Source organism: Chaetomium globosum, genomic scaffold (genome assembly GCF_000143365.1).
Source record: "Chaetomium globosum CBS 148.51 scaffold_2 genomic scaffold, whole genome shotgun sequence".
In the NCBI taxonomy this organism is placed as follows: domain Eukaryota; kingdom Fungi; phylum Ascomycota; class Sordariomycetes; order Sordariales; family Chaetomiaceae; genus Chaetomium; species Chaetomium globosum.
In genome coordinates this window covers 3,019,762-3,041,708 of record NT_165977.1, presented here as the reverse complement: position 1 = coordinate 3,041,708, position 21,947 = coordinate 3,019,762, and the positions used below count along the sequence as shown (strand labels likewise).

The window sequence follows — 21,947 nt, the reverse complement described above, 5'->3', positions numbered from 1 at the left end:
TCTATCCGCTGGTCTCTGTAGCCCTTCTTCCAATTCCGCTTCATTGTTGAGTGCAGCCACGGCATATTCGCCCTCCGGGGCCTGCCGTCCTCGTGTACACCGTATCTCCTTTCCAGGCTGCTGACTTCGGAAAATTTGGGCATTCGGCTTGAGCCTCTTGGCGATCGGCGCTTCTGATTCTTCCTCATCATCATTATCGCTTCGTGTTCTCTTCGCGCTAGATAGCGTCGAAGGCACGGCATGCACTTGCAACCCCAGCGCAGACTGGGTCCCTCGGACAGCTTGGGCATTTAGCCTGAGCCTCTTGGTGGTCGCCCCTCCGGGTTCTTCTCCGTCGCCTTCGTCGACCTCGCTCCGTAATCTCTTCGGGCTGGGCGAAGAATGCGTCCGCCCCGGTGGCCCCGCGGGGGGCACAACTTCTTCGGGGGTCAGTGTATGAGGCTGATGCCTCTGAGGGTCTGGGCCGTCCAGGTTCCCCTTGTGGTCGGGCCGCCCTTTTCTCGTTTCGCCGGGCGCGGTGACATACCCACCTTCCCTCATACCCGCCTCGACGAGCGGCACCTGGTCAAGAGTCCATTACAAAAGAAAAAGATGTTTCTCTGCCTTTTCCTTAGCTCGCTTGCAAAAGACGGCCTTTGTTGTGAGGGCCCTGCATGTTGTTGGTGTCCCCTAGCGCCTCTTGCCTCGCTGCAATGTTGGACTCGGCCTCTTTCACGGCCGTTTCGGCACGGTCCCGTTCGTATTCGAGCTCGGGAAGGTTGTGAGACTCAATAACAGATTCGGGTGTCTCGCCCTGTACAAGTACTTTTTCATCAAAAAGAGCTTTGAGAGTTTTCTCATACGCTAATTGACACCGAGCTGCTCTGTCAAGGAGTCCATCTTGAACCCAGTATTCGTAGTTTAAATACTCGATCCACGTTGTTAGTTGGTCTTGGTGTAAGTGGTCATGGGCCGGCTGGAATTCCCGTATGAAGCTGTGACGTTTCAAACGGGTTTGTGCCGCCTGAACGTAGACCGGGAACCTGTTTTCGCCTTGCATATTGGCCACCCCGAGCTCGACACAGTTGCGGTGCTCGCGAGTTCGTTCTTCGGTTAGCCTCTCTATTGCGCTCCCATTCTGGATCGTGGCATGGCGGATCGAGTCCTAGGCTTTCCTTTTCAAGCGCATCATGGGCCTGTTTCCTCCGAAGGTCGGTCCCTATGTCGAAAATCCCGCGGTTGTCGGCCTGCCAGCGTCGAAACTTTTTCCAGCGCATGAGCTGTGTCCTGTATACATCCCCCCCATTATCCAGACCCAAGGTACGTAACATCTCGTGGTGGTCCTCGTGGTCTCTGGATACACTATCAAGTAAGTCGAATGAATACCACGGCCGGCCGCCGTCGCCAATAAGGGCATTGTACGCTACGGTTTCTCTCACAATGAGACACCGGTGTGATTCTTCCTTGTCAGGGGTGGTCGTCCAAGACGCAGGTGGGGGTCTTGTTACAGGTAATCCGCTTGCCTGAAATTGCAGAAGCCGGTCGTTGAGTTGGTCGAGATCGATCGGATGAGACAGCGTGTCCATCCACTTTCTAAATGACATACCACGATTAGTGTCTGTGCGTGACGCGAGGGTTGGTACAGCGGAGCACATACGCAATCCTCTGAATAAGTTCACGCTCATCGGCTTCCGACAAGTCTGTCCATCCCGGAACCTTGAGCTTCATGGTATCGATCTCAGTACTCGGTCTGAGTTCATACATGTGCTTGTTGAAATCGGGCGAGCCCAAAGTCAGAAGATGGGCAGCGCTAAAGTCCCCAAGATTCTGCTTGTTGGGTGATGACATCCCATACTGAGAGGTGCTGGATCTAGCAGTACTGATCCATTGCCCGAGGCCATTTTCGAGGCTTCCATGGCGCACGTTGATAGGTAAATGGATGTGTGTGAAGTGCAGCGATCACTGCAAGCTCGGTTTTGGTATGGATTGGAACCTTTAATTCATCGAGGAAGACCTGTGAAAGGTATCATGGCACAAAAGCTACCTAGATGTCAAGAACGGGTATAGTGGTGGCGGGCGCGTCACATACCGGCACCATCACTCAAAGAACATAACACGCCTTGTTGTGTGGTCAAATGTGGAGTGAATAAACAACGCGATGGGGACGTGATCGGATGGCTGGGGACATTCGGATTGGCTGAGGATTGGGTGACAACTATTCGCTTGCTTGCCTACATTACTGCAAACTCCCGGTGAATTTGTTTGTTTGTGCTGTGAAACCGATGTGGGAGTGGTGACAAATCATGGATGCCCCTGAACCTTGGCCCCAGAGGAACACGCCGGGCGAGGCCAAGTATCTCATCTGAGCCAGAACAACACCTCCACCAACAAAAACAATGTGAATTTGGAGATCACACAGCGCGGTAGAGAGCCGAGCCAGTTGTTTGACAGAAAAAAACAAGGGTGCGAAGGGTGCGTTTTACTGCCATGCATAGAGGCCAGACAAGGAGCATGTGAATTGAACGGTTGGTGACAGAGACGGTAAACAAAAGCCACGAGACTTACCAAACACTCAGCGTGGCCAAAGGATCGATCTAATCCACTGACAGCCAACTCATTGTCGATATTTGCACTCATTGGCTTGACTTGCCGAAAATATAACTGTTCGCTCTCCACCTCGCGGCCTTGCTCCTCTGTACATTCTGCCTAGCTACAGACCGAATCGTCGCCACTTCGCTATGGCGGACGAAGATTTAATCGCACGTCTCATCCTTCCTCGATCCCTTGAGGAAGAGATTGCCGACCTAAACCCTACCCGGTCCCGGTGTGGTCAATCAACTCTGTCCCCCGAGAGTGACCAACATATGATAGACAACGACGACCAGGGCTGCTTGGAACTTAGGTTCAGCGAAAAGCCCAAGAACCACAGCCTGCAATTGTGTTTGGAACGAACGCTAAAGTTTGCGATATTGTCCTCCCTCAGGCAATGAATATCAGCGGTCACCACTTCATGAAAACGTTTGAAAAGGACTTTGCCGACACCGGAGAGTACCGTTTAGTGCTGAAGGATCTCGACTCCACAAACGGGACTGTCGTAAAGTACGATGGGAAGGGCGGAGAGCGGCGGAGCGGCTTTCGCTGGATCCTCTCGGGACACAAAAACGCCAGGTCCTCAATCATCATCGAGGTCAACAAATACGTTAGTTTCCAGCTCGCCGTGTTTATCCCACAGATAGGGATGACCGGCGCCCTCGTCGAGCAGGTCCAACGCTTCCTGAAGCCGCTTCCGATAGACTCCCTGGTCGGCAGTCTCAACGTCGACGCTACGCTGAAATCTACAGCATTCACTCCGGGGCCGGGCGCTCCCAAACCAGGCAGAAATGCGGCGCCCATTCTGCTCAACAAGGGCAGACTCGGCAAGGGAGGTTTTGCCTCTGTAACGCACTACTGGAATGTCGGCACGGGACTCGCTTTCGCAAGAAAGAAGCCTTACAGGGAGTTCAACAGGGACGAAGAAGAGAGGTTCAGGAACGAGATTGAGCTGCTGAGCGGCCTGGATCATGTAAGCATCACTCCTTTGAGCACCCCCCCCCCCCGCTTTCCCATTTTCACCAGAACTGATACTTTTTTTGCGACAGAAACACATCATTAAACGCCCTGACAACCCAGACGACGAAGAACTTCGAATTGACTTCGAGTTGATTGAGGGAGGGACTCTCGAGTCCAAACGCGGCCAGTGGTCGTTCGCCACCAAGGTGGAAGCCCTCAAGCAATGCCTCGAGGCGATTAACTACCTTCATACGCTGCCTCAACCAATTGTTTACCGGGACATCAAGTCCGCAAATATCCTCGTGGACAATACCAGGACGGCATCTGTATCAAACTCGCCGATTTCGGGCTCGCGTGGGAGGGCGACGACCCAATGAGCATCCTCGGGACTGATACATTTTTACCCCCTGAACTCGATTTGACAATGAGCCCACCGGGATACACCATGGACGTGGACATCTGGTCGATGGGTGTAACCGCGTGCGATTTGTTGCCAAGATACCACGCGAGAAGCTGCTCCACAAGGAATGCTTGAGGTTCATCGAGAGGGCGGAACGTGAAGCAAACGCCCAACCGCCGAAGGAATCGCGGCTGCTTCGATTTATCTTGGAAAACATGCTTGTCATGGACGCCGAGTCGCGCAAAACCGCTGGGGAGTGCCTCAAAGCGCTTGCCCAGACCACTTTTGACAGTGGTGATAACGGTGGAGGCGTGGAGAGCAGCGAAATCACCGGCAAGGATGGCGATGGCGGCGGAAACGGCGCCACCGGAGGCAGCCGTGGTGACCACGGAGATGGCGACTGGGATGTTCCAACGGAGCGGCCACGCTCGGCAGTGCAAGCTCGCCCCAGTCGCATCATTAAGCGTAGGGTATCGCGATCGCCCTCATCGTCTTCGAACCGCAGAGGAACCAAGAGACAATACATCCTGTGCACGCCCGAGGCAACCATCATTCCGTGCACGCCCGAGGCAACCAACATCCAACCCCCTCGCGTGATAACATGCGACGACTCGGTATCCCACATATAGGAAACCCCCAGGCGGGTCACGGTGAGGGCGCCGCATTTCGAGCAGGGCACGGAGACCGAGGAACATTCCGAACGGGAGACGGAGACGGAGACGGAGACGGAGACGGAGGGCCATTCCCAAGGGGCCACAGAGATTGAGGAACATCCCGAGCTAGCTCGCGCCGGAAGCAGTTCCAATGCCGCCGACCCGCCGCAGTCCTCGCCGTAGGCGGAATCGGAGGGGAGTGGGCGGGGTATTCGAGTCTCGGGGATAGGCTCAGAGCCAAAAGCTGGCGCGCGGGACCATGAAAGCATCCCCAGGACGTTTGGGGAAGTGGCGGCTCGGAGGGCTAGACACCTAGGACACGAGGGTGGAGGGCTGGGGACGTTTTGTGGACTGTATGATACGAGGTGTTGTGTTGTATTTCCTCTTGGGCGCTCTTGGATTTAGACATCCTCATCCTCACTAACATCATATGCTGTGTAGTCATTTCCATCATAGCATTTATCTCTGTGACTGAATGGACCTCATAGACTCAGATTTCTGACCTTCATTTCTGGTGCCTGTTTTGCAACGGCGGCGATTCGACGACGACGACGAAGCACATGAAGTTGGAAATGAAGTGGGCACATGTCAGAGCCATTTCACGTGACACGCCTTCGAGAAAATTCTGGGCCAGGACCCGCCACCGCGCATGTCTCGGCACAGTCAGCAGGAGACCCTGCCTTTGCCAAGGCTCCCGATCTCTTCTCAACTTGAGCGTCCTGACAATGGAAGCCAGCCGAGTTGACTGCACACTCCTCCAGTCTCAACCCCGCAGCCTCGCCTTTCGCCGCGTATGCTTACCCTAGTTGCTTTTTGAACGGCTCTCGTCGCTCGCTCCGCATTTTTGCCAACACTGTAGAATAGTTTTTTTTTTTTCTCTCTTTTTTTTCGGTTTCATTCTTTCGTTCATCGCCTGTCCACGAGACCGCATGCATTAGACCCTCCCGCCTCGAGACCCGCCCCCCCACGCGACGGGCGCGCGTCACGCATCGCCATCCGATCTGCACAGAGACTAGGTACCTACTACCTGACCGCCACAGTAACACCCTTTTTATCTATATACACACGCACCGGCGGGGAAGACGACGACAAGATGAGCATATTCAACCAGAAATCCAAATTCAAGGTCAAGACCGAAGTGCGCAAGGTCAAGCAAGCGGTGGAGCCGACGCCCGAGAGCAAAAAGAGATACGTCGGCAACGGCAGCGCCAGCGCCAGCACTAACGGCACGCCGCGCGCGTCGCCCACCCCCTCCTCCCTGCAGGTGAAGCGCCCGCGACCACGGCCCGGCGCCGGCGCCGCCTCCCCCGCGACCGGGCCCTCGCTGTCCTCCTCCACCTCAGCCTCGCCGCTGGACCTGACCCGAAAACGCCGGGCGCCCGCGGGCAGCAGCAGTAGCCGATCCCCGGCGACGGCGAGCCCCGCGCCGCGCGCCCTCAGCGACTCGGAGCCCGGGTCGGATGACGACGATGACGACGACTGGCGGGACCGGCTGGACCCGAGCAAGCGGCGGAAGCGGGCGCACACGGAAGACCCGGACCGGCGGCTGAGGCATCCGAGGCTGTGGGCGGGGCAGGGCGACGAGGACAAGCCGGGGATCGTGCACGCGGTGCAGGTGGCGTCGCTAGCGGACAAGTGCCAGCCGGTGATGAAGCTGGCGCGGGACGAGGTGGGCGTGCGGCTGCGGTATCCCGGGGCGAAGTATACTGAGCGGTGAGTTTGCTGGCTGTCGCAGGTTCCATGGTTGTGGAGGTGGGGTGCTGACGTTTTTCTTGTTTAGGTATGAGCTCGTGTGGGGCAAGGATAAGATCGACGGCGCCCTGGATATCATGAAGGTGGTCAAGTTTGTGGCATCGACATACCTCACCGACGCCGAGGCAAAACCGTTTCTGGACCATAACCTTGGTATCAACCGCCGACTGGAGAAGAGTAAGAACACCAATGACGGGGAAGGATTTAAGGCGGCTCTGGCGGAATACAATAACCAGCTACTGGCCCTTCAAACGGAAGGCGCAATAGCAAGGAACATCGATGCCATGCGCGGTGTGCCCAGAGAGCTCGTCGAGTTCATCTTGGACCAAGTATACGACCGTACTGTGGCGCCCAAAGTCGATCTTCTGGCCAAGTACGAGAACGGCACCGACAATGTCTATGGCGAGCTGCTCCACCCGTTTATTTCCGACATCTTCGACCGCACAAAGCTGAGTTCGGACATGGTCTTTGTCGACCTCGGCTCGGGAGTCGGCAACGTGACGCTCCAGGCGGCCCTGGAAAGGGGATGCGAGAGCTGGGGCTGCGAGATGATGGAGAACGCGTGCAATCTCGCCGAGGCGCAAAAGAAGGAGTTCACGGCGCGCTGTCGAATGTGGGGCATCGCGCCGGGCAAGGTGCACCTGGAACGGGGCGATTTCCGGAAGAGCGAGAGGACCTTGGCGGCGTTGAAACGAGCCGACGTGGTCCTAGTCAATAACCAGGCATTTACCTCGGAGTTGAACGACCACCTCGTCAACATCTTCCTGGACCTCAAGATCGGGTGCAAGATCGTGTCGCTCAAGACCTTTGTCCACGACAACAAGATCGCCGAGAACGATGTGGCGTCGTCCATTTTGGAAGTTGAGGACTTGAGATACCACGAGGGTTATGTTAGCTGGACGGGAGCCGCAGGGTCATTTTGCATTTCGACGAGAAAGTGAATGCGTGTTTGCAGGGACTTGGCGGTATGCTGGCGGTTTTGGGTGAGTCTTTCAGGAGTATGGGACGGTTGGCATCAGTATTTGGACAACATGTCTGCAAAGACAAGCGAGTACCCAATATAGCGGTGTCTGTTGATATATTTGTTGTTGTATCTCTTAGTGTACCGCTCGGAGGAAGATAGGGGACAACTTAGATAAATAAATGTATTATACATACCTTGGTCGCCCCGATACTGCCGTCGAATTCTAAATAGTGCGTTTGTTTGTTCCCGATTATCTGCCGGCCCGCCTTGCTACCTCTTCTTGCTAAACAGCGGTTCGCTCGCAAGATTCAAGGCCTCGGCCTCCTCCCCCACCCGCTGCATGAACCTCTCGACGAGCTGCTTGTTCTCGGCCTCCTTCTCGGCCCGGTTCTTCTCCACCATGTTGAGCTGCATATTGAGCACGACCAGCTCGTCCTGGACATCCGCGACCAGCTTGTTCTTGACCCGGAGCTCCTCCTCGCGATCCCGCAACTTGAAGGTGAGGGTGCGCCGCTCAGCCGTGAGGTTGCGCAGCGTCTTCGAGTCGGCGGCCGTCTTAGCACGGAGGCGGGCGAGTTCCGCGTCGGATTCCTGGAGGCGCTGCTGGAACTGGCCTTTCGACCGGAGGGCTTCGGCTAGCTCGAGGCGGAGGCGGGTTATGGTGGGAGTGTCCCCCCCGGAGGGGGCAGAGGAATCGGGTATTGGTGGTTTTGAGGTTTTGGTTGTTGTGGGGGCCGCGGAGGGCTGGGATTGCGCTTGGAGTTGGAGGGCTGCATTTTCGGCTTCGAGGACGGAGACGCGGTCAAGGAGCTGCGAGTCTGGAATTTTGTCAGTCTTGGATGTCGATGTCTATCTATATCACTGCTACTCGACAGAGGCTGCTAGTGATTAATCAATGCGATAGCAATGGACGGCAACAGGTATGGAAGGAGGGGGAATGGCGGGTCCGTAGATTGACTGACAGCCTGCGATAAGCTCTTGGTTGACTGGGTGTAGTTTCTCGGCTTCCCTAATGCCGGAGACGTATTCTTGCCTCCAATCGGCAGACATGGTGGTGTAACTCCGGTCAGTGACTAGTATGGTAGCGAGCTAAGCAAAGAAGAGCCAAGCAAACAGTTTGGGGAAATAAGAACGGGAACCGACGTCGAGCAGAGCTTTTTGGGTTGATGATGATGATTCAAGTTGCACGAGCTTATCGTCAACCCCGCGGGCCTGTCGGGGGGGCTGAGTGGGCTTGGGGAGCCCGATCGAGTCCCTGCCCAATTCCGTGCTGGAACAGCAGAGGGCGTTAATTGCACCGTGCGAGCTTCCCCGCGAATAACAGTGCTGCCCACAGTGGTTACCAACCTACCCATGCAGGCTCCGAGGCTCCATCCAAGCTTCATTCATTCAGCACTCCCGGGTTTGTTCATCAATCAACACAACCTACCCTATCCATTCTAACAACCCGAGTCAGTTCACTTCACAGCCAAGCATGGGGACATGACATATGATGGACGTCGCTCATCCCACAGCAGGCTGGGAACAGCTTGGTGAGCGTTTTTACCGCAAGACTCAACTCTACACCCAAGTGTTTGACCAAGACTTGGACTTGGACAATTATCTGGTCGCGGGAGCTCCCTATGGAGGTGCTATTGGTGAGTAAACATCCGTCACATCACCACACCGTCACATCGTCACGTCGCCAGGTCGCTTACATAGCTATAGCCCTTTACCGCGATGAGGAGAAGCTGATCGCCTTTCAACCAACAAGACCCTCCAAACCCAGCATCGACATCTACAGCTGCGCCGGAAAGCTCATCCGCCGCATCAACTGGGACCAGGGCTCCATCAAGGGGTTGGGTTGGTCTGAGGATGAGAAGCTCCTAGTTGTCACGGCAGACGGTACTGTGAGATGCTACTATGACTTGCAGGGAGAGTTCACCCAGTTCTCTCTGGGCAATGGTGCCGATGAGGCTGGCGTCAAATCGTGCAGGTTCTATGCCCACGGCCTTGTTGCCTTGTTGAACAACAACGGTCTGATCTCTGTTTCCTCGTACCACGAACCGCGTCCGAAGCTCCTGGCTTCGCCCCCAGGGGGGCATGTGCACTCATGGAACATCATTCCACCCGCCTACACGCTGTCTCGGTCAGTCGAGGTACTCCTCAGCATCAGCCAGACCATCTTCGTGTCAGACGCTACAACGTGCGAGGACCGCTTTTTGGATATTGGCCCTTTCACTCACATCGCCGTGTCGCCGAATGGGCGCTTCTTATCACTCTACACGGCGAAGGGCAGGGCCCACGTCATCACCAGCGACTTCGAAAACCGCTTCAGTGAACACGACTCCAGGTCCAAAATTCCCCCCAAGTATCTCGAATGGTGCGGTAATGATGCCGTCGTGATTGCATGGGAGGATGAGGTACACCTGGTTGGCCCGAGTGGATCTTTGGCCACCTTCTTTTACGACAGCGGCCGTGTGCATATCGTTCCCGGTGCGTGGCATTCCCGCGGTCAGTTTTTCTCTCTTATTTCTAACCAACCTCGCAGATTATGACGGAGTCAGGATTCTCGCCAATGATACCTGTGACTTTCTCCAAAAGGTTCCTGGTGTCACAGAAGAAGTATTCCGTCTAGGTGCGGATTCTGCCGCTTCTATCCTCTTAGACGCCGTGGAGCAGCTCGATATGCAGTCGCCGAAGGCCGACGATAACATCCAACTCATTCGGCCGCGCCTCGTCGAGGCCGTAGACGGCTGCATAAATGCTGCCGGGCAGGAGTTTAGCGTCCACTGGCAGAAGCAGCTGCTTAAGGCCGCTTCTTTCGGCAAGTCGGTGCTCGACATATACAGCAGCGATGACTTTGTCGATATGTGCGAGACGCTGCGGGTGCTTAATGCCGTCCGTTTCTTTGAAATAGGCCTGCCGTTATCCTACGAACAGTACCAACGTCTGTCACCGTCCGGACTTATTTCCAGGCTTCTAAACCGTCACGAATATCTCCTGGCTCTCCGCATCGCCGGCTACCTGCGGCTACCGACCGATAAGATTTATGTTCACTGGGCCTCTACTAAAGTCCGCGTCGGTTCCGAAGATGACGATGCAATCTGTAGGAAGATCGTCGAAAAACTATCAGGGAAGCCGGGGATATCCTTCGAGGCGATTGCACGTGCCGCATATGATGAGGGAAGAGGCCGCTTGGCCACCGAGTTGCTAAACCACGAGCCACGCGCCGGGCGGCAGGTACCGCTCCTACTGAGCATGGAAGAGGATGATTTAGCCCTGGACAAAGCTATCGAGAGCGGGGATACGGACCTAATTTACTTTGTCCTGCACCAACTCAGGCGAAAGTTGCCCCTGGCTGGTTTCTTCCGTGCCATCAACAACCGGCCTACCGCTATGGCCTTGGTAGAAGCATTGGCGCGCCAGGGCGATGGCGACGGCCGCGAAGATACCACGCTGCTCAAGGACCTGTACTATCAGGACGATCGCCGCCTGGAAGGGGCAGCCGTATTCATCCGCGAGGCACTACGTCAGCCCGAGGGCCGAACAGCAAGCGACAAGCTGTCTCTCGCGGCAAAGCTGCTCGCGGACAACTCCAAAGAGCACGCGTTTGAGCTGGGTGCGTTGAAAGAAGCGACGACGCTGCTCCGAATGCAGGAGGCATTCGACCGCGATCTGACCGACAACTTCACGGGGCTGTCGGTGAATCAAACCATGTTTAAACTCATCCGGCTCGGGTACCACGGCAGGGCCAAGAAGCTCCAGAGCGAATTCAAGGTGCCCGAGAAGGTGACTTGGTGGATACGGTATGCCCCAACCAACGAACCCCAAAAAGTGAAGAATATCATAACTAACGAAACCCCAAACAGGCTCCAAGCCCTCGTCGCCAAGCGCGACTGGAACGAAATCGAAGAGATATCCCGCCAACGCAAAAGCCCCATCGGCTGGGAGGTATGTACTCTCTCTCTCCCCTTTTCCCATCCCCCCCACCCCCTCTCCCCGGCCCCCAAACCACACACCCCCCTCACCCATCCACCCACTAACCTCCCCCCCCCTTCCCTTTCACAGCCCTTCTTCAACCAAACCCTCCAAGCCGGCAACCCGCGCCTGGCCGCGACGTTCGTGGCCAAATGCACGGGCCTCGAGCCGGGCCAGGCCGTGGCCATGTACGAGAAGTGCGGCATGCCGGTGCGGGCCGCCGAGGAGGCCGTCAAGAGCAAGGATGGCGAGGCGTGGGCGCGGCTGCTGGAGGCGGCGGGGCGGACGACGGCCGAGGGCCGCGAGATTGAGAGGTTGGGGGCGGCGGTTTTTAGGAAGTAAGAAGTAGGGGGGTGGTATGTTTTTTGGTGGTTATTATTGTTGCTTTAAGTTAGGGGTTTGGGTGTGAGTGGGTAGTGAGGGGGGCTGTGTTGGTTGCGTACCTAGGTAGCTAATTGATCGGGTGGGGGGTGGCTTGAACAAAGGAAAGAGCGGCTGCTGTGGGGATCATGGTGAATCCTCTTGCGTGTTGCGATGCCAGGGAGTTGTTTGCGTGTAGGATTGGCTTGGTTGCTTTACTCCGGTGGGTGGGAATTCTTAGTAACCAGGCCAAACCCATCTTGTCAAACGAAGAAAGGCCACGATACAATGGGGGTGTTCATCGAGACAGGAGTCCCTATTAATAGCACCACCCAAGGGCCCTCGCATCTAACGGACTAAGCTCTCCTGGTCACGGACATATCGCCACATCCGACAGGCTCGGGCTGCCGTGCTAATCCAGGCCAAAGACGGAACAAACGAGATAAAAATGCTGCTTTGATGTCTGTGGTATATACTCATGCTTAGTAACAAGGGTCTGCTTCTCTGGCCCGCGCAACACACGTCAGCCCTTTCTCACAATCACACCGCCCCAGCACTGTTGAAGTAGGTGGATATATATAGGGGGATGGAACGAGAAAAAAACTTCAAATGAGAACCTAACATGAGTTGAAACCGACGATCAAACCTCAGGAAAGTCCAAACGTTATAATGCCATCCCATCCCGTGTCTCCCAGGCGGTGCGAATAAATCAGCCTTGCCCAACCAGTTAACCCCAACCCGTCAACTCCCAGATGTGCTGTGCAATGCGCCCGCCCGCTGTACTGTGCTCTCCTCTGGACCAAAAACGCCATGGCAGAGAAAGTAATGTGGGGGCAGGGATTAAAGGAGAGAATGAGCAACACAGCGAGAATATAATGACCGCTGAGATACCCTCCGATAAAATAAGAAACAACGACCCAAGATCCGATCCGTACCATGTCTTGACTTCTCAAGCGAAAACGCCCTCCAGTTATGGATCGTCATTTTCCCTCACTAGGCGTGCCCCGGCAGCTTGTACGGCAGCCTCGATACTTGAGGCAGGAACCTCGCCGCCTTGACTCAGTGCAGCTCCCGCAGGGCGGGCGCTCTCCGAGCTCAGCCTCACGCCACTGCCGTCAAACACCCAGGGCCCGGCGTCGTTCCGCGGCGTGATTGGCCCTTCGTGGCCATTAGCTACGGGCGCACCCGTGGGCGATGGTGTCCTCGTCTCGCGGCGGCCGTTGGGTAGAGTGCGTTGGGCGGGGGAGGGGATGGGCATCGGGGTTGACAGAGTGTGTGACAGAAGGTTAGGGTCTGCGAGGGTAACAGCGCCGTCAAGCTGTGGTGGCGATTCTTGCCGGGGAGGCGAGGAACTCATGAGCAGGTCCATGTTGGAGTCTTCGGCCGGTTGTAATTGCTGCTGCTGCTGAGCGGCGAAGAGACGGGTGCTGCGTACCGATTCTCGAGATTTACGGGGCGCGGAAGGAGAGTTGCTGTTCTGACTGTTGGGGTCGACCAAAGGAGGTTGCAATAGCGCTCCCTGCGGCGCTACGGCGCCTTCGTCAGAGAGCTGCTCCCACTCTTCTGGGTCCTCCACTTCAGCCTCGAGATCGGCGGCGGCGCGGCAGTTAGGGCAGATAAAGATGGGGAAGGACGGCGACGAGAGCAGAGAGCGGATGCATTTATAGTGCCAAGTGTGAGAGCAAGGTGCGACGAAGAGACACTGACACGGCTACGGACTGTTAGCAACTGGTTGCCCGGTTATGGCACAGGGGAGGCTTACCGCTATGCTGTTGAGACATATGGAGCAGTCCTGCGAGTATGCTCCTCCTGAGGCGCTGGCGGTCCCAGATGTCATATTCCTCAATTTCTTGTGTGTGGCCATGCTAAAGGGGGTTGTGAGTCTCGGCACCAGTTAGGCTTGACATGATTATGGCTTACTTGAAAGTATTTAGCTTGTTCTGCCAACCGCGGTTTAGCTCCAGTCGCATCTTGACGCATCGGAAGATCATCTCCTCGCCCCCTTTGAAGTCGATTCCCAGCTGGACAATATCACCGTCGTTCACGGGGTACGGTTTGGATTCGGTGCCAGGAGGGCTTAGTCGGATGTGGTTGAGGAAAGTGCCTGAGCTACTCTTGACATCTTTGATATACCATTTCCCCTCTTCGTACCAAAACTCGCAGTGGCGTCGGCTGACCACCTTGCTCTTGAAGCCTACGGGGGCTGCTGAGGGAGCATTTACCGGGATATTGGGCTGGCTATCCCTCTCCGAATACCTGCCAACACGGATGACTTCTCTGCCACTTGGGAGGGTGCGCGAGATAGGACCAAACTTGAGCGATGGCCGCGTAGCGCGGGGATCGACGAAAGTGCTGAACCGAATGGAGGGCAGAGTATCGAGACCGCCGCCCCCGTCGTGTCGGGTGAGGGCATCGCCGGTGGTCGCAGAGCGCGCTCGTGTCATCTCGCCGGTCGTCTGGCGGTTCCCGTCGGCAATTCTAGAACCGTTTTTGGAAGAGGGGAAAGGGATGGGAGGGGCGTCGGCTGCCCGTAGTTCAGACGAGATTCCTGTTGCTGGTCCGGACGGGCCCCTCTCATTCGACGAGTCAGGGGATCGCCGAAGCGGCTGTCCGAGAGTAGGCACGAGGTGCGAGAAGCGGTTGGTGCGAGTCGACGATGAGGTGGGGTTATAGTTATTATTGTTATCGTTGTTGATGTTGCTGCTGTCGTTGTTGTCTAGCGCGGGAGTGGTGGTGGAGTGATCGTGGCGTGCGGAAGTGAACCCGGAAGTGAACCAAGGATTTGTTGAGATGGTCGGTGGTGACGGTGCTGATGTTGCGGGTTGTGGGTTCGAAACGGCAGGCGCGTGGGTATTGTTGTGGGCGCTGTGTTCGCGGGACAAGATGTGGGTTTGGGTGTAATTGCGGAGATATGTCAAGCCTCGCAGGCGGCTACCTCTGGTGGGCGGTGTCGAGGACGCGGGGGCCGCAGTCACGGGGGAGACGACAAGGTTTCCAGGCCCCGTGGATGTGGGCCTCCTTGAGACCGTGGGTTGGGTAAACATTGACGAGGACCGCTTGGGAGAAGGGGGGGTCGGGCGGAGAGTCAGTCCCAGGGGTAGGAGGTGTCACCCGTCGGCTGTTGACGATGAAAACCTGGAAGGTCTGCGGCTGTTGGGGGTAACAAATCGCTGATTCGCCGCGGCGCAGTAAATGGCCAGACAGAAACAGAAACTGTCCGGCAGCGCGGAAGCACAAGGCAGATAAAGCAACGCCAAGAGGAACCTCAAAAGATTTAAATGGATTGCACAGCCGCGGTCCTTGAATTTAGTTACTGGAGGAAGGAGAAGAAGAAAAGAAAAAAGTAAAATAAAAGCGATGGCACGTGTTGAACCTAAGGTAGGTACCCAGCCCCTAAGCTGCACCTACTTGCAGTGTGTACGGCGATGCTGCAGTGGCTGGTCTGAGACTGGAGTGGGTCGAAATGACTGCGGGCCTTGTTGGCCCCTTGGGTGGTCTTGAGCAAACCGGCCTAGTTTAGGGGTTTGTGATGTTTGTTGGTGGTGATGACCTGCGGCGGGGATTTGGTTGTGGACCGACCTGCACGGGGGCGTAGGATCAGCACGACATCCATGGGCTCGAGGACGGAAAAGGAAGTTTTTTGTGGTGTCATGGCTCAGCATGCCCCGGGCAGTCCATAATCGAGTCCAGTGGCACTTGCCATCGCTGTAGCGCCTGACTCGAGCTTTGCCATGGTCGCACTCGTCACTTGACTGGACTAAACTTGACGGAAACAACCCCGGGGCTCTCCTGCCCTTGGAACGCAGATGCGAAGGAGGGCGCCAGAATTGCTGGCCTAAAACCCCCGCATCCGTCATTGCCCAGCCCGGCCTCTGCCGTGGGAACGGAACCCTGCTCGTAAAGTGAGCCACTCAAATAAATCGTCGATGGAGAGCAAGTACCCGCTCAGTTCGCATCAACATAAACTCTACACAATACGAAGTAGGGATGTGCTTTATCCCAGTATAAAAATTTCTGCTGTGTGCATGTCTCACATCATTGAACAATGATGGACATGTAGTTCGTCGGATTTTTTTGTCGTTCAGCATCTCGTCCACGGCAGAAACGGGTCGTACCGCAAGCAGGGGTTGTAGATAAGGCAGGGACTGCGGGTGTTGGTGCAGTAACTACCTTGCCGCTTCTCTTGTGGTTGACTTGTACATGCTCCCACTTGTATTTGCAGATGCCTGGCCTTGGGATCTAAGCTAAGCCGGCTCACCGGAACCAGTACAAGCTACATATTCTTTCTTTACACGCCCTTTTTTTTTTTTCGTTTGTTTTCTGGGTTTTTGCGAGGCGAACACACTGGGGTTCGAGGACCTGTGCAAGCTTACATAAGGTGATAAGCTCATCACTTGCTGCGCCAAGACCCCCGTCCCAGCAAGCAGCCTTATCGATATCTAAAACTGGGGAGCGCGACGCCGCCATCGATTTGTCTGCTTGGAGTGCCGCTTCTAGAAATTCTGCGGCAGCATCCAGCACCACCGACGGACCGCCGGAACCAGCCACAACCATGCTCCGATCCTGCCGACCAACACGGTCACTCCTCCGAACCCGTCAGCCATGGAATATTTGTAAAGGTAGCCACCTGTCCGTTCCGGCAAGGACGCTTGCCACGGCCGTTAAGCCTGGCATCAGGGTGCGACCCTCCAGCAAAGTAGGGCCAACCCAGATTATACCTCTCTCGGGGTTCTCGCATGGGCTAACGGCTGTTCTAGGAGCCGACAGAGCGCGACTTAATTACCACCCTACCCAATGGCATTCGCGTAGCCTCGGAGGATCTTCCCGATGCCTTCTCGGGCGTGGGTGTCTACATCGATGCTGGGTCGAGGTTCGAAAACGACTCGCTGCGCGGGGCGAGCCACATTATGGACCGGTTAGCCTTCAAGTCGACAGGGTCACGGTCTGGAGACGAAATGCTGGAGGCGGTTGAGAAACTGGGCGGCAATATCCAATGTGCATCCTCTAGGGAGTCCATGATGTACCAAGCGGCGACCTTTAACGCGGCCATTCCCACCACGGTTGGTCTGTTAGCCGAGACGATCCGCGATCCGAAGCTCAGCGATGAGGAAATCGAACAACAACTCGAAACGGCCGACTACGAAGTGAAGGAGATATGGTCGAAGCCTGAGCTGATCCTGCCCGAGCTGGTCCACACTGCCGCGTTTAAAGACAACACTCTCGGAAACCCGCTGTTGTGCCCGCAAGAGAGGTTAGGCGCTATCAACAAGGAGGTCATCCAGACGTACAGGGATGCCTTCTATAAGCCCGAACGGATAGTCGTGGCATTCGCCGGCGTCCCACACGCAGAAGCCGTCAAGTTAGCTGAGCAACACTTTGGGGATATGAAGGCAGCGCCACCAGCGCTCTCCAGAACGGGGTCAGAAACATCACTCGACTCGGTGGGGTCAGAATCTAGCGACGCATCAAGCGCCTCATCTTCCTCATCATCCACAACTTCTAGCCCAGAATCGTCCGGGCTGCTTTCCAAAATCCCTTTCCTCAAGAATTTCTCCTCTAGCAACACTTCCGCTCCCGGTCCCATCATTCCCATCTCCCCTGAGGATTTGGCCCGACCAGCCCACTACACAGGCGGTTTCCTTTCCCTCCCTCCCCAGCCGCTCCCGCTAAACCCCCACCTCCCCACATTCACACATATCCAGCTCGCCTTCGAGGGCCTACCCATCTCCTCCGAAGATATCTACGCTCTCGCGACGTTGCAAACCCTCCTTGGCGGCGGCGGCTCCTTCTCCGCCGGCGGGCCCGGGAAGGGCATGTACTCGCGCCTGTACACGAACGTACTCAACCAGCACGGGTGGGTCGAGTCCTGCGTCGCCTTCAACCACTCGTACACCGACTCGGGCCTCTTCGGCATCGCCGCCTCCTGCTACCCAGGCCGCACCACCGCCATGCTGCACACCATCTGCCGCGAGCTGCAGGCCCTGGGCACCGAGGGCGGGAGCCTGGCCCTTAACCCCATCGAGGTCGCCCGCGCCAAGAACCAGCTGCGCAGCAGCCTGCTCATGAACCTCGAGAGCCGCATGGTCGAGCTCGAGGACCTCGGGAGGCAGGTGCAGGTGCACGGGCGGAAGATCCCCGTCAAGGAAATGACGCGCAAGATCAACGACTTGACCGTCCAAGACCTAAGGCGGGTGGCGAGGATGGTGGTGGGCGGGATGGTGGATAACAAGGGCAAGGGCAGTGGCGCCCCCACGGTCGTGCTGCAGGAGGCAACGGCGCAGGGCGTCACAACGACCACGCTACCCTGGGAGCAAATTCAGGATATCGTCCACCAGTGGGGGCTGGGGAAGGCATGAGCGGAAACGACGTGATGTATGGCGGCAATGTAAGATCAAAATTAGAGTAAGAGTGACGGGTTGTATATCACGAGCTTGTGGGGATGTATAGACCAACATTTGACGCTTTGGTGTGCCCCTGAGTGACATGTGACACCCTTGGTTACAGGAATGAACCAGGTTTCTTAACGTCAACAAACACACCAACCAACGATGCGTCTGAACTAAATCTATTGACTAGTAGTGTATGCCTAGACCAGTAGGTGGCTGACGAAGCCCTGTATCGCATACTGCATCTGCGCCGAATCTTGCCAGTCTCGAACTCCACGTACCCGCTAAACCCCCATGATAAAGAACAAACACCCTTGCATAAAGCGCATTAAACACCAGTCCGTCAGTTCCCATGCGATGTATTCCAACCAACCGAACCAACACCAAACCAATGCCTGTTCGCTCGCTCCCCTTTCCTGACCAACCGGTGCAGCAACCACCCAGCCTCCTCAGCCTGCACTCACAGCTTCGACCTCACAGCCTCCAACCTATACTTAACATCCTTGAGCGCCTTGGTAACCGGTTTCCAATCATCAAACTGCCGCACCAGCTCCGCCGTCTCCGCCGACAGTTCCGTCTTGACAAAGTCCTCCTCCAGCACGCCACGCATGATCCACGGCAGGTGATACGGGTTGGGGTTCGACAAGCCCGCGCTGCCTCCCCCTCCCCCGCCATCGCCGCTCCCACTCCCACCACCATCACCACCGCCACCGCCGCGGCGATGGTGCACCACCTCGCACGGGCCCACGATATCGGTCGTCTCGAGCGCGTGCGTCACCGCTAGGTCGTAGACCCGCTCGTCGTCGTATAGCCGCGAATGGCCCTCGCCTGAGTACAGGCTGCCGGCGAGTGGGGTGGAGAGTTCGCGGATTAAGCCGTGGTCGGATACGCCGAGGTTGCGGAGCTTGAGGGCGAAGCCGACGAGGTGGGCGATGCTGGGTGGGGGCTGGGTGTTAGTGTCTTTGGTTTTTGTTTGGAGGGGAAGGGGGAAGGGGGTGGTGACTGACAAGTCGGGGGCGTGGATCCGTCCGTCGATGAAGACGGCGCGGTAGATGTAGGGGTGGTGAACTGGTGCGTAGATGGCCGACTGGATTTCGATGTTAGTATGACGGGTTGGTGGTGGGTGGAGCTATTCAAGCATACCTCCAACGGCACAAGCTGGTCGTCAATGCTGCCAATGTATGTGAGGCGTGCACCGTAATTCAGCACTGCTGTGGTGGACGCCTCGAGCCGCTTAGAAACTTCACTCTGGGGGTCGGCAAACTCCCAAAGCTCAGCGGCCGTTCCCATGAGAATGCCCATGCTGGACCGGTAGTCAGGGAAAGGACCTAAAGAGACACCAGCTATACCAAGTATCAGCACAGTCCTGGCAGAATGGTGCCTATGGTGCATAACTTACCCATCGCACACACTCCCACTTTGGCTGACGCCACCACCCCCAACTCGATAAGCTTCGCGAGCAGCATTATGCTGACAGGCACACCCTGAGAATGGCACCCAATCAAGATCAGGTCGGCCTTGCGGATGAGATCGATCCAGTTCAGCAGCAGCTTCCAGAGGTTCTCGACCCGTTCACCGATCTTGCCTTCGCCTTCGAGGGCAACCTTTTCGATTTCGCAATCCTCACAACCATGGCTGTCAGCCCATCTTCTAATGGCTTCAGCGCAGTGGTTCGCGAACTTGATGGATGTCCCAGTTGGTTGGCCAATCATGGGGCGTAAGTAATTCGCAGGGAAAAGGCCATGGACTCCAATGGCAATAGCTTTCTTGATCTTTGGGGGTTCTTTCACCAAGTACACATGCTTCCCCGATGGTTGCTGCGTCCTCAAAAGTAATTGGGCAATCTGTTTGATTATGGACGAATTCTCCTTGAGCTTGTAGGTACCATCGAAAGATGGAAGTAGAAGGTTTGGTGGCGAGATCTTTGCTGCGGCTGCTGTTTTGGTTTTGGGAGTAGATGGCTTACTGGCCTTGTCAACCTTCGGTGTGCCTGGCCGGACCGGGGGCGCATCGTCGACCTCCATTGACTTCGGGCGCCCTCGTTTGTTACTCTTGGACGAAGACTCTCGGGAAGATGTCACAGCGGCTTTAGTCGGCTCCTCTTTCCGACCAGACTTGAGCGGAGGCTCTTTTGTGGGGGTGCTTTTGAATTCCATCGATTTCGCTTGTTGAGGATGGGTTTCAGATACCTCCCCCATGACTGCGAGCTGGCCCTGCTCACTCTCCGCCTGCACGGGCTTCTTGGTGACTACCGACCCTGTATCGCGGGACCAAAATGCCCATGTCGACCCTGCCTTGGGTGTGGACGCAGGCGCGGGCGCGGGCGTGGGTGTCGGCGCTTCAGGAACTACTTCTGCCGCTGGTGCATCTTTCATAGCCACATCTTCGGGTTCATTCACCGTTGGAAGTGGCGCCTCCGGCTCCGCGGGCGGTGGCCTCGTTTCAGTTTGTGACTGTGCGGGAGCAGTTCTACTAGACCAGGACCAGAGCCACGAACCGCCGTAACTTGGTGCAGTTTTGTCCTCGGGTTTATCAGGCGTGCCAGAGACCGCCGGGCCCTCCTGCGCCGGCTGTACGTCTTTGTCGGCCTCGGGAGCCTTGATCTCAGAAGCTTTAACCTTGGGAGCCTTAGCCTCGGGACCCTTAACCTTGGGAGCCTTAGCCTCGGGACCCTTAACCTTGGGAGCCTTAGCCTCGGGACCCTTAACCTTGGGAGCCTTAGCCTCGGGACCCTTAACCCTGGGAACCTTAGCCTCGGGAACCTTTGCCTCAGCAGCTTTGGCTTCAGGCGCCCCTGTCTCAACAGAAACTGGCACGCTCGCCTCTTGTGGACTAGAGTCTGCAGTAGATGCGGGTGTTGGTGGTATGGGCGCTGCGGTTGCTGTCCTCCCCAGCCATCCGAACCACCCTGAAGCGGGCCGCGGGGGTACCGGATCCGTGGCAGTTTCTACACCTTGCCCGTCCGCGGGTCTTTCGGCAGGTTGTTCCGTTCCCCTCCCATCTTCCTGGCCGGCATCTGTCATTTCAGTATCGGGAGCCTCAGGATTCGGCTTGTCGTCGGGATTCGTAACACTTTCGGTCGCTGTAGGGGATGGGTCTGGTGGTTGCTGCCCTGCACTAGCAGAATGCTCCTGTATCTTCGGACCGGTAGACCCTGAAGCGTCATAAATGCTCATGGCGTCTGCGGGTTTCTTCTGTTCAAATCGACTGAAATCCGCTGTTCCCGCCGGCTTCGAGGTGCCTCCAAGAATCGTTTCTCGTGCTACCTGAGTCGACGCGGCGGATTTCGGTACTCGAGGCCAAGATCCGTACCAGCTTCGGGATTTCTGAGCCTAGCAACACTATTAGTTAGCACAAGGTTTATTCAAAAGAACGGGTTGCCACCTAAGGCACTTTGACGAGTGTACGTGCCTGCTTGGAGCCCTGTCCGGGAGTCGGCGCAATCCCGCTGTTTCCATTCGGCTGCGACGATCGGAGTGTCGACTGGTTCGTGGCTGAAGTACTGGGAGTGGCGTGATCGGCGGCAGAGGTGCTTGACTTGGATGACTTGGACGATGGTGACTGCGACGGCATCGTGGGAGTTGGAGTCGAAGTGTTCGAATCAGCGGCAGGGTTGGGTTTAACCCGCTTACGGGAACCCATGGCGCACGTCGAGTGCGGAGAAATACGGGGATTCCTTCAGGCTTATCAGGTTCGTGGAGGCGAGGGCTGTGGGCGGGATGGATGCGTCTTCGAATGCTATTGTTCGTTGCCTTGCCATCCATGTGTTGTCCGCCTGAACGTGGCGGCGGTCGGGACGCGGCGACCCTAGTTGGCTCGAGCTCGTTGGCTTCCCGAGGCTGTACGTCATCCGGTCACCGGGTTGTATCAGGAACCACTTCGATCGGAGATAAACATTGTAGTATAGACAGAACCCCTGGACCAAGAGCATGGAAGTATCAAGC

At 56.5% G+C, this 21,947-nt stretch overlaps 8 protein-coding genes across 8 annotated transcripts in view; 4 read left to right on the top strand and 4 right to left on the bottom strand.

Moving 5' to 3' along the window:
* Nucleotides 1-610: 610 nt before the first annotated feature.
* CHGG_03095 (uncharacterized protein) lies at nt 611-879 on the bottom strand (the record flags this gene model as incomplete). The annotated part of the gene is made up of 2 exons (XM_001229610.1): nt 611-793; nt 853-879. 2 exons carry the CDS (start codon nt 877-879, stop codon nt 611-613), a joined length of 210 nt encoding a protein of 69 aa, XP_001229611.1.
* Nucleotides 880-2,965: 2,086 nt separating this feature from the next.
* CHGG_03094 (uncharacterized protein) lies at nt 2,966-4,764 on the top strand (the record flags this gene model as incomplete). Its single annotated transcript, XM_001229609.1, has 4 exons — nt 2,966-3,541; nt 3,618-3,854; nt 3,958-4,542; nt 4,603-4,764. 4 exons carry the CDS (start codon nt 2,966-2,968, stop codon nt 4,762-4,764), a joined length of 1,560 nt encoding a protein of 519 aa, XP_001229610.1.
* A 910-nt stretch (nt 4,765-5,674) lies between these two features.
* Nucleotides 5,675-7,274, top strand: CHGG_03093 (uncharacterized protein; the record flags this gene model as incomplete). The annotated part of the gene is made up of 2 exons (XM_001229608.1): nt 5,675-6,294; nt 6,362-7,274. 2 exons carry the CDS (start codon nt 5,675-5,677, stop codon nt 7,272-7,274), a joined length of 1,533 nt encoding a protein of 510 aa, XP_001229609.1.
* A 293-nt stretch (nt 7,275-7,567) lies between these two features.
* CHGG_03092 (uncharacterized protein) lies at nt 7,568-8,347 on the bottom strand (the record flags this gene model as incomplete). Its single annotated transcript, XM_001229607.1, has 2 exons — nt 7,568-8,115; nt 8,260-8,347. 2 exons carry the CDS (start codon nt 8,345-8,347, stop codon nt 7,568-7,570), a joined length of 636 nt encoding a protein of 211 aa, XP_001229608.1.
* A 442-nt stretch (nt 8,348-8,789) lies between these two features.
* Nucleotides 8,790-11,599, top strand: CHGG_03091 (uncharacterized protein; the record flags this gene model as incomplete). The annotated part of the gene is made up of 5 exons (XM_001229606.1): nt 8,790-8,934; nt 9,005-9,772; nt 9,828-11,085; nt 11,149-11,230; nt 11,348-11,599. The coding sequence occupies 5 exons, from the start codon at nt 8,790-8,792 to the stop codon at nt 11,597-11,599; spliced, it is 2,505 nt and encodes an 834-aa protein (XP_001229607.1).
* Nucleotides 11,600-12,587: 988 nt separating this feature from the next.
* Nucleotides 12,588-14,661, bottom strand: CHGG_03090 (uncharacterized protein; the record flags this gene model as incomplete). Its single annotated transcript, XM_001229605.1, has 3 exons — nt 12,588-13,328; nt 13,380-13,386; nt 13,538-14,661. 3 exons carry the CDS (start codon nt 14,659-14,661, stop codon nt 12,588-12,590), a joined length of 1,872 nt encoding a protein of 623 aa, XP_001229606.1.
* Nucleotides 14,662-16,169: 1,508 nt separating this feature from the next.
* Nucleotides 16,170-17,973, top strand: CHGG_03089 (uncharacterized protein; the record flags this gene model as incomplete). The annotated part of the gene is made up of 2 exons (XM_001229604.1): nt 16,170-16,295; nt 16,375-17,973. 2 exons carry the CDS (start codon nt 16,170-16,172, stop codon nt 17,971-17,973), a joined length of 1,725 nt encoding a protein of 574 aa, XP_001229605.1.
* Nucleotides 17,974-18,463: 490 nt separating this feature from the next.
* The window catches only part of CHGG_03088 (uncharacterized protein), a gene marked incomplete at both ends in the record, with an annotated part of 3,831 nt that continues 347 nt past the window's right edge, over nt 18,464-21,947 (bottom strand). The window contains 5 exons of the mRNA XM_001229603.1: nt 18,464-19,090; nt 19,147-19,346; nt 19,403-21,335; nt 21,397-21,564; nt 21,636-21,842. Coding sequence (XP_001229604.1) covers nt 18,464-19,090; nt 19,147-19,346; nt 19,403-21,335; nt 21,397-21,564; nt 21,636-21,842 — 3,135 coding nt within the window. The remainder of the gene's footprint in view (nt 19,091-19,146; nt 19,347-19,402; nt 21,336-21,396; nt 21,565-21,635; nt 21,843-21,947) is intronic.